Source organism: Dunckerocampus dactyliophorus, chromosome 18, assembly GCF_027744805.1.
Source record: "Dunckerocampus dactyliophorus isolate RoL2022-P2 chromosome 18, RoL_Ddac_1.1, whole genome shotgun sequence".
NCBI classification, from domain to species: Eukaryota; Metazoa; Chordata; class Actinopteri; order Syngnathiformes; family Syngnathidae; genus Dunckerocampus; species Dunckerocampus dactyliophorus.
Window position 1 is genome coordinate 8,447,329 of NC_072836.1, and position 11,151 is coordinate 8,458,479.

Genomic DNA, 11,151 nt, shown 5'->3' on the forward strand with positions numbered 1-11,151 from the left:
CGCCTTGATATTTTAGAGCTTTGCTAATGTCCACCCTCGTTATCCCCTTTGTGTTCTGTGTTTGGCTCCAGAGAGCACATCCAAGGGCCGCGACCCCTGCGGAATGGAGACCCTGCCTCTGAACGGCAACTTCAACAACAGCTACTCCCTGCGTGGTGGTCCGGGTGGCGGAGGCAGCTGTGACTTCCTAAGCGGCGGGAGTGGAGAGAGTCCCCCACCTCTACTCAACCCCCGCGGCTCGGAGACACTGGGTGGCGGGGGTATCCGGCGCAATCTCTCCGATGCTGCTGCCTTTGAGAAGATGATCATCTCTGAGCTTGTGCACAACAACCTGAGAGGTGGTGCCGGCGTGGGCGGAGGGAACGTGGGAGGGGACGGAAGCCTGGCCAAGGGGCATCCTCACGGTGCGGGCGGACGTGGAGCCGCAGGGGCCGGGCCGGAGACGGGTGTAGACCAAGATGATGGTCGGCAGCGCACTCCGCAGGATGTGGAGCTGCTTTACAAAGCACTGGAGGAGCCGCTGCTCTTGCAACGCGCCCAATCCGTCCTCTACCAAAGCGACCCGGAGGAGTCGGAAAGCTACACGGCCGACCTCACCGAAAGTCTGGGTCACAGCGGCCACAGTGTTGGCGGGCAGGGAGGCACCAGAGCGCCTGACTCGCCAGCTCGTGACTCCTTATACACAAGCATCACCAACCTGCGAGACTCTCCCTACCCGGACAGCAGTCCCGAGCCCCTGGAGGTGGTGCCCCGATCGGCCCAGCCCCCCGAGGAACTGTACTACAGCTCCGGGAGGCCTGCTTTGGGCTCCCGTGGGGCACCCATGCAGACCTTCTACCAGGCCCCGCCGCGGAGACCGAGCGGGGACCACCAGGCTCAGGAGCCCGCCCACAATGAGGGGGACGGACAGATGCAGCTTGTTACCAGCCTGTGACCGGCGGCCGAAAGAAGGGACTGAAGTGATGGGCTTCTAGTGCCATGTGGTCCTGGCGTCTATCCACTTCCTGTTTGTTTGGTTGCCTTTCTTTCTCTTGAGCAAACAGAGTGACCTTCAGGGGGCGTCGCTGCTCACTCTGCAGAAGAAGCCTTTGACTTTTTAAGGAGTGTTCATCCAAACTGAGTCCTTCCCGGTTCCTTTGGTACCTTAAGGCCAAGTCCAGCACTCTGAATGTACCGACCCCCAACCCCTTTACCTTTCAGAACTTTGTTATAACAAAAAAACCTTTCTGGAGACTATCATTTTGTATTTGCTCCTTTGCCCTTTGGTACCAATCATCATTTGATAGCTAGCTGCTGTGGAGACGCGTGGAGTCGTCTAGTACACCGTTAGAAGTTAAAAATGTCTCTTCATTGTTGCCAAAAATATCTTTTATTGAGCCAGAACAGAAAGTAGAACGCGCACACAGACTTATCCAGAAGTGCTCATTATTGAACTGTTCCTCATCATCAGTCTCAGAGGAAGACAATTCAGAGGAGTTGCCTTCATTTCCTTTGAAGAACAGCGGTGGAGGCGGGGCTTTCGGGGGCACCGACCACTCCCTCTGCCCCTCCTCTTTTTTTTTTTCTTTTTTTTTTTGCAGAACCATGACCCGCTTCGCCCTTTCTGCCTGTTTGCTTTTTAGGCATTGGAAAAAGTGACATGACTGCCTTGCTATTGTTTTGCTGAGAGTATTCATTCTGTTGCATCCTGTGGGGGTCCTCCTGTATTTGCTGTTAGAACATAGCCAGCTGAAGTGGACTTGTTTCCTGTGTGTGTGGTTGTGACCGACAACTCTATAAACCATGTACATAAGAACCACAATCCGCTTTATTCCTAACTACTGTGTAAATAAATAGAGAACGGCGGATGTTCAAAAGCAACAAAAGCGCTATGACAGATGACTTCTTGTACTTGCAACAAAGGAGAAAAATAAAACATTTCTTTTTGGGGGGGAGTTAAATAAATGGCTCCATGTCTGTCTTCTGAAGAAACACATTTTTTAAATGTAAAATAACTTATGAGTTGATATTTTACGCAGAGGTCCTGCAAAATTGTCATTTATCTGCCTGTGCCTTTTACGCAGAAGCTGTAACTGTGTGCACTTTGCGCTTTCACACAGCGAAACAACATCCCACAGTCAGATACTTTGACGTCCGCGCCTGATACAAAGTGCTTGTTGGACGGTGACGGCTGCTGTGCTCTTTACACAGAACACCAACACGAAAAAAACTTGATGAAAGGGTACGATGCCTGCTGAAGCCGGAATTTTTCTACTTTTTCCTGGCCTGATATTCTGACTTTATAGGCAGCCTGACGCCAACAGTCACTTTGAACATTTGCGATGTTCCAGCCATACGACAGCCTCAGAAGGTAGACTTCGTCCCCGCCGCCCCCAGTCACTGCAGTCTACACAGAGCTACACCATGGAAAAAAACAGCTTATGTCGTCACAGTGAAAGGGATTAAAGCAGGCATGTCCCAACTTGTCCACCGAGGGCCACTTACTGAAAAATGAAAGGATGTCAGGGTCACTTTTGTATCATATTTTGGAAAGCAGCACATGTACTGTAGATAGGCTGACGCTGTTGATGTGTTCATGTCAGAATAAAGTCCAAAAAGAGTGTTAGACTCTGTGGGGACACTATTGTGCCTCTGTGTGCCGTCACAACAGAGAGGGGGGGTGGCTTGACATGGTGCGCATGCATTAATTATGCTAAACATTTTAACTGAATTAATTTGTTACTGCTGTTAATGCGCTATTTTTGACAGCCCTGAATTTAATGTTACTTTTCAGAAAAGTACAATGAAAAAATATGCATTAACATTATTTTCCCCCATAATATTCCAAGAAACTGTGACTTTTTTTCTCCTTAGAACGCGACTTTTTTCTCTTCATGTTTTAACTTTATTCTCGTAAAATGACAGCTGTTTTTTTCTGCAGGGTTGTTTTTTTTAACTTTTCCAACTACGTCAACTTTCTTGTAAATTTTCTTTTCGGAATTGTGACTTTATTTCCACAATATTTTGACTTTATTCTCGGAACATAACTTTTTCTGCAACTTAATTTTCCAAATATTACAACTTTATTTGGTATTTTTTTTATTTTGGTTTGTTTTTTATAATGTTATGACTTTTTCTTTAATATTTCAACTTTATGCTTCCAAAATTATTTTTCATCATAATATTGTGATGTTATTTTATATTTAATTATAGAAATATACAATTTTTTCTCCCTAAAATTACTCATGTAAAATTACTGCTGATTTTTCAATTTTTTCTCTTGTGTTTTTTTTTTTTTTTTTTTTTTTTTTAAATATATTTTTAGAATGTGCCGTGGGCCACAGATGATCCCCAGGCTGCACTTTGGACACCTCCTTGGGTAAAACCTGCTAAAGCCAGGATTTTTCCATCTCCAAGATCCTGACTTTGAAGGTAGTCAGACAAATTGCTTTGAACACAACATGGAGGGAGAAGTGTGACTCTTCACACTCATGTCCTGCCTTACTGGTATTCCCTTTTGCACAGCCGCTGTCAGGGCTCTGATACTACCTCCAAAATCAGTATACTGCCTGTGGAAAATGAAGTGGTGTTAGCAGGCAATAGTCCCTTTCACTGTACTGATAAAAGCAGTCTTTTTTGGTGCTATAGATCTATATAAACTGCACGGACGAGGAGAAATGGGGCGTGGCAATTTAACCTGGCAATTTTCCACCGTTACAAATGGCATTGACTGTGCGGAATGGTGGTGACAGTAAACCTGAAAATGTTGCACCTCCACAGGTGGTGTCCGAGCCGTAACAGAAGCAGTCCACCACGTGTGACTGGGACTCCTTCCTTTCATGCTTCTTCCTTTTCAGTCAATATTCTGCTTTGCTGGCTTCTGTGTGAAAGGTACAGGCCAAGGCTGTCATGGCTATTTTGCAAAGTTTCTGTGAAAGAAGCCATAATAAAAGTAATGAACGACATGTTTTCTCCATCAAAGACTGATGCATCCCGTGCCTGAATTGATGAGTTTCCTGTTTGCTAGTAGTTGACTTTCTCTTGCCTCTCACACAGACGTTCTTTCCGGGAATCATGCTGCATTCCGAGACGAAGGAGTGCTAGATAAGCGGTGAAAGTCCCAAAGAGTGCATGGAGGACGTTTGAGGAATGAGCTGTCGTGAGAGAACAGAAGCCCTCCAGCTACAATCCCACTGACCTTCAAAGAGCCAAATTCAACTTTGTCTAGAACCATTTGGACATGCTTTATTTATTAGTTTTTTTTAAATCTAAAATATGTATTTCTTACCATTAGTTTTCCTTTTACAACTCACATTGTGTTATGTGGTTGTAAATGTGAGCAGGAAATAGATTCTCTCGCTGTTGTGTGACTCATTCAGGAAAAACCCCACGGGACTTTTAGCAAAGGAAGGTCTCCGTGCAGCAGGTCAAAAGCAGACAAGCAAAAAGGGTTACAAGAGCTTATTACCGTGTATTTATTTAGTGTTGTGTAACATACAGTATTTGGCAAGCGTATGTAGGCACAAGAAGACAACAAGTCACAACAAAGCCAAAGAATTTCGGGTGGAAAAATGAGCGAGAAAGAGTAGAAACAAAATCATAAATTCACAAGAATCATGACATGGCATGTTTTGGTTTTGTTTAGAAAAAAAAGTAAAATTTTAAAGAAAAATGTTATGGCAGCAATAAAACTAATTTTATTTGTAAAATGTACAGTATATTAAATTGCATCTTAACAAGTTGTCATCTAACAGCCCTCATCTCGATGCAGCGTTACGACTATGATGCAAATATTTAAATTCTGGGTTTTTCTGGGCCGCACGGTGGCTGAGTGGTTAGCATGTTGCATGTTCTCCCCGTGCGCGCGTGAGTTTTATCCGGGTACTCCGGTTTCCTCCCACATTCCAAAAACGTGCATGTTAGGTTAATTGACCCCTCTAAATTGTACATAGGTATGTTTGTCTATATGTGCCCTGCGATTGGCTGGCGACCGGTCCAGGGTGTACCCCGCCTCTCACCCGAAGTCAGCTGGGATAGGCTCCAGCATGCTTGCGACCCTAGTGAGGATAAGCGGCATAGAAAGTGGATGGATGGGCTTTTTCTCTCTCATGAGGTACTGAAAGGGGCGCTAGTCCACATTCCTAAGTTTTCATACTTTTGTACTGTATACGTTTAAAATGTTCTACTCTCGTTCTACGTGATGTGGAAGCGCCGTATCATGAGGTTGGTGTATTTTGAAGTTATAGGTACTTTAATTTTTACGCCACTCCAAGTTTTTTCTTGTAATATTGCAATTTTATTCTCCTCAAATAGATTTTATATGAATATTTTAACCTTATCTGTAAATTCACTCTCGTGTATACAGTCGTCCGCACCACTTTGCGGTTTGAATTTCATGGCTATCACGGTTTTTCAAAAATATATTTAACAAACCGTGCTGTTTTCCAGGTGACTACGGCTTATTATTCATAAAATTTGCAAATTGAAGCAAATTTAACAGATTTTTGCCTAAACTAGGCATTTTCAAGCACAAAAATGGCTAAATGAACTAAAATACGAATAGAAGCCATTTGAGAGACGCATTCAGAGACGCTGTGAATGATACCTGTATGTGGTATCCTACACTCATCGTTAGGCGTCAGTAATATCATTGGAATGTTCGGTGACCAGACTTGATCACAGAACAGCAGGCTTTTATTGCATGTGTGAATGACCTCACAACTGGCGCAATGATCCCGAATAAAGATTCCTAATAAAAACACAGGCTATTATTGCAGCCGTTACCCACGGCAAACTAAAACTCAACTCTGAACCCCCGACATCATTTCCTGCCTGCTGGCCACTCACCTCCCCTAGGGAACGCATTTATAGCAACACACACGAGCACAAGTCTTATTTATGTCTTAAATGGTTTATTTACTTGTATTATGTCTACTGTATTAGGGGACTATAGGGGTGTTAGTTTATGTCTAGAGGGCTCTAATCATGTTTTAAAAAACTGAATTATAAGCTTGTAAACAGGATTTCGATGCTCTAACTATGACAAGATTCCATTTATGAAAAAGGAATCCTATTTTGCAAAAATTCATATCACAGTTGGGTTGGGTATTAGTGAGATTTCGAGAATAAAGTCGGAAATTTACAAAAAGTTGTACATTTGAAAGAATAAAGTTGTAAATGTACGAGAAAAAAGTCGTAATATTACGAGAGTAAAGTATATACAATATATACTGTACATATACAGTATATATAAATATATATATTTATTTATTTATTGCTCCTAATAGTTGTTTGTATATTCTGTCTTTAAAATGCGTTAATATTTCTTCTGAACACGTTATTAATATAACAGGGTTCTGCAGTACTGCAGTTTGGTTGGATTTGGTAAGCTAATAACATATGACTGTTTTATCAAACAGGGCTGGAAAGAGCTCTCATCATCGAGAGTAATGCTAATTATCAACATACACTATAATCATCAGCGTTAGCTCCCTCCTGGGTTATGATGTGCTGATGCTGGTCTCCAGAGCTCGGGGTGAAACACCGTTTAGATACCTTGGGCCTGATTTAGTCTTTCCCAGCACCTTCCTTAATCTCATCCCCTCTTTTTAATATCATTCTCAGTAGACTCCATTAGCGGCGCCCTTCTTTCAGGGTGTTAATTTGTTTTGTCAAAAGCTTTGTTTATCCCAGATTAATATCGCAATAAACAGAGGCTGCACGTACTGCGCTAAATGATGATGATTATGCAGGAGGAAGGCCGCGGCCCACGCCGGCAGACCGAGGCTTTACCCTCCTCAGTCTTTCTCAGCGCTCCCAAAACCTGTGATTACACTGTAGGTGCTAATTTGTACTCTTTTTATTGTATTGTTTATTCAAGCTTGCAGCTTATTGTCAGCATGAGGGAATGAGGTGAGTCCCTGTTGTCTCAAATGACACTGATGGTCATTTACAGTCCACACGTTAGCGCTCACACACAAAGCACGAGAATAAAGGCGCTTTTTTTCGAGGCTGAAAAACATCACTGTCCTTTTTGTCTAACACTTCTTGCTTCCATAAAACCGAAAATGTGAAATACACTGAAGTAGGTATCTTATTAAAAGGGTTTCTAGTGTCAACAAATGTAAGAGAGGTTTCCTGTACATACAGTGTATCCACGGTTGCATGAAGCAGGATATTATTATTGAGAGTGTTGCAGCCAAAAATACCTTGAATCAGCACATAAAAAATAAAAATGCAGCGTTTGTGTGTGTGCGTGTGTGTGACAAATGGCAGTGATGTAATAAATCTTTGAAAATCTGCATGTGAAGAGCCTCATGGCTCACACTGGAAGTGAATGGACTGACGGCCATGTTTTATTCATGAGCAGGCCTCGCAGGTTTCAGCAGCGTTGTGCAGTGCATCTGGAAAGCTTGGGAAACTGATTCATGATCAGCCTTGGTGTTATGTGTTAAGTGTGATGGAGCCATCAGACTGGCTGTGATGGCACAAAGTGGAGTGGAACAAGTAAGTAAAAGTGCAAGTTTTGTTTGTGTGTACCAAACAAAACCAAGAACGCTAAATGAATTAGATTGTCGATCATACTGTAAATGAATGGAACACAGTTTAGTCCGCCATCCAGCAGAAAGTCCGCCATGATGGAGAGGAAGAGAGATGGGCGGGGCTGGGCGCACAAGTAGTAGTCGGCATCCTTCTGTCTGGAGAGGAAATGGCAGTGCCCCAGGGGAAGGTCGCAATCCTGGGCAGAGTGTATGGAGACCATGTGCTGCCCATTCAACATGGACCCCCTTCTCGGCCTACAGCAGAAATACTGTATGACCTACGTGTAGATGTCAGTAAAAAAACTGAGCAGCAGTATGGTAATGGTTTATTTTTATTTGAACAAGTCACAATGGTATACATCACATAGTTCAATTCCCAGTTCCACATGTCCAAAAGGAGTAGGAAGAAACAAAGCTTATTTAACCCTACCCCTCGTCCAATTCACATTGACTGCAATACATTTATTCAATGTTTCTTGATTCTGCTCACCATCATGGCGGCCAAACCCGCGCACGGCGCACTACGAAAATGGATGCCGAGTTGATAGGCCTTACTGTCATATAAATATTATGTCAGAATCACTTTAAGTGACAGTAGTAGCTATGGGGCATTACATTGTTACATTGTAAAAGTGTAATGGACTTAGAGTGGCAGCAAAAAATGGTTTTTTTTTAAGTCCAAATCGGGTGGTAAATACTATAGACTACGCTCACCACTACAGTTGTGACTACAAGTCCCACAGTGCACCACGATAAATTGTCACATGGCTCCTCCAGCGTCTCTATTGGCAATATATTAGTCGCTCATTACTAGCACTCGCGTCAGCTCATTTTAACAAGTACGTGTATATATACAGTATATATATATACTGTATATATATATATATAGACACGACGAAGAATTACAATTTTATACGTCCTTGGCCTTGTCCTTACTTTCAAGACTATAAGCTACCGAGCTAACATTTGTTAGCTTTAGCGTCGAAGGTAATGTCCCTTAATCAGGAAATATGGTGGGATTTAAGGGACAAAAGGCATTTAGGTAAGTGCTCCAATCTAAATTTCAGTCTTGTTTGTGACATGTCAGTGATAATAATAATTCGTTTTAACGGCAATATGGTCTACAGAGAAATGTTGTGTAATATGTTTTGTCTTTTCCTCAGGTTATATCAATAACCTACTCAAGTAGTCCAGATTCTTCCGTCTACCCTGGTATTGGAAACTGGATTCTATCTCAGCTGATCGTCAGTGATTTGTAAGGATTATTTCCTCTATTGTTTTACATACATACAATACAGGGCACAAGTTTGGACACACATCATTCAATGCGTTTTCTTAATTTTCATGACTGTTTACATTGTAGATTCTCAAAACTATGAATGAACACATGTGGCATTATGTACTGAACAAAAAAGTGTGAATAACTAAATATATCTTATGGTTTAGACAGATATTTTATGTGTCTTTTTTTTTTGATAGCGCTGCAAACCTTTGGTGTTCACTCAACGAGCTTCATGAGGCAGTCACCTGAAATGGTTTCCACTTCACAGGTGTGCCTTGTCAGGGTTACTTAGTGGAATTTCTTGCCTTATTAGTGGGGCTGGGACCATGGGGTTGTAGAATGTGTGTCGAAACCTTTGGCCTGTATAGTAAGTTAACATTGTAATTGGGACTGGGCACTCCTGAGGATAAGGTCGAAGTGTCACTCAGAACTTGTGTTTTTTTTGTTTTTTTTAAGCAGAAGTTGAATATACGTAATGTTGTGGTCACGGAGTGTAAACACATGCAAACTGATGGATTAATCATGCTTGGTGTTGGTGAGACCGGATGTGACCTTTCTAGTTGGGAACAATGTATCCATGTAAAAGGTCAAAGGCTTTTTTTTTAATGGCATAAACACTTGGAGGTTTGTGTTTTCTCTCAACGTGGCTGCGTTACAACCCGCTTGGCGGCTAATTAGCTCACGTGAAGCTATTCTGTGCACCCGAGCATAAAAATGACAGCCTTTCTCCTGTAGCTCGTTCTCCCTCTCGCATCCCGCAGTGTGCTGAGCTCCAGTGTGTACACAGTACATGAGTGCACGTCACACTACCTCTGCCCCCGAAAAGGCCTTGACCATCCGCTCACCCCATTTTTAACTCCCTCCTCGTACTAGACTAACGCTCCCAACAAAGCCTCTCAACCGGAAATACTCTCTCCATTGAAGAGGTTAAGAAAAGGTGCTTTTGCTGCCGGTCGTTGCACATTAGCACTTAAAATAGATCGTACTGACGAACCCAGACCCAGGAGATCCCAGGAGATCGAGCAGAGAGATGTTTTGAACTGATCTTAAAAGCACCTCCCAGTCATACATGGCATTTTTTGCATTCAGGTAATGACGCCATACATCATACTGCAGCATACGGAACAGTTTCAGAGTGAGGGTCTCTTGATTACTTCGTTAGTGAGCAAAATTCTAACAGTATAAAAATGACAGCAACTGTGGTTACATTTTGACAATATTATCCCAGTCTTTCATTTTTCAAGAAGCAATATATAAAATAAGTGTTGCCACTTAAATTATATCCTGACTTGTTTGCACTCCTCTGTTATGCGGTTGGTACTCCCCCTTTCATGCAAAAAAAAATAGGTCCAAAAAATTCAGCATATATTCATAACCAAGAAAATGTATCATATCTAATATACAGTTAATCGATTCACAACAGATACAGTTTTGGGGTTTCTGTAGGTTTTTTCAGATTTATTACCAGGTTGGGATGGATACTCTGGATAATTGTATATACTGTAATTGTAAAGATATACGTCAAATAGAAAAAATATTCAATGTACAATATATATTTATTCAAATATATAATCCAGTATATTAATTGCAAACTGACTGCATTTACTGCAACATTCTCAAGGATGCAATGAATTCATGGATTTAAACGAGGCGTGGGCCGGTATGAGATTCTGACGGTATAATAACCTTCATCAAAAATATCACGGTTTCACGGTATTATAATTACAGCTCGAAAATGTGTTAGCTTGAAATATCTTTATTGAAAACAGGAGAAAAAACTTTTGGTTGAACAGTCATTTTTAAACAATATAATAGAACATGAAGGAATGTATTTAAAATAAATGACAAAAAAATAACAATTATTAAAAAAAAAAAAAAAAGAAATAAAATGCGCTTCTTAATGCAGTGGCTAATCCTGCAAGTTATGTCACAAGACCATAAATATTTTCTTACTTAAAAAAAAAAAAAAAAGCAAAATGCAAATAAATGCAATCAGTAGCTAATGAAGTTCACAACATGAATTAAAAAAACAAAAACATGTAATGTTAGGTTATTGTTTCACAGCATGGTGAATGTGCAGGTCACAACTTGTCCACAAGTGTTTTGGAATTCTTGGGTTGTGTATTGAGTTTTTATTCTTTCGCTTGCATCACCAACTTCCACTTCTGTTTCCGGGTCATGTGATTGTTGTTACAAACTGTCGCCAAGTAGTTGTTGATGGTTTAGTGGAGAGTAAACGGTTTATACCACTTGTCCTCGGCCTCTGTCTCGTTCGGAATCACATCTCCACATTTGGGGGCTCTCGATGTGAGTAATATGTCAACTAACAACAGCACGGCCGTACCGTAC

At 41.7% G+C, this 11,151-nt stretch overlaps 2 protein-coding genes across 11 annotated transcripts in view; both read left to right on the top strand.

Moving 5' to 3' along the window:
* Nucleotides 1–6,076, top strand: part of adgrl1a (adhesion G protein-coupled receptor L1a) — a 169,228-nt gene extending 163,152 nt beyond the window's left edge. For 3 of the 6 annotated variants that reach the window (XM_054759729.1, XM_054759730.1, XM_054759731.1), the window contains one exon: nt 72–6,074. In XM_054759729.1, the coding sequence (XP_054615704.1) occupies nt 72–934 (863 nt within the window). In that variant the 3' untranslated portion in view covers nt 935–6,074. Of the gene's footprint in view, nt 1–71 lie in introns of all 6 variants that reach the window. The other 3 variants (XM_054759732.1, XM_054759734.1, XM_054759728.1) reach the window with 2 other exon arrangements.
* Nucleotides 6,077–8,296: 2,220 nt separating this feature from the next.
* LOC129171797 (uncharacterized) overlaps nt 8,297–11,151 on the top strand; it is a 59,985-nt gene continuing 57,130 nt past the window's right edge. For 4 of the 5 annotated variants that reach the window (XM_054760827.1, XM_054760826.1, XM_054760825.1 and 1 more), the window contains exons 1-2: nt 8,297–8,562; nt 8,684–8,775. The gene's annotated coding sequence lies outside the window, so the exon portion shown is untranslated. Of the gene's footprint in view, nt 8,563–8,683; nt 8,776–8,999; nt 9,071–11,151 lie in introns of all 5 variants that reach the window. The other variant, XM_054760829.1, reaches the window with a different exon arrangement.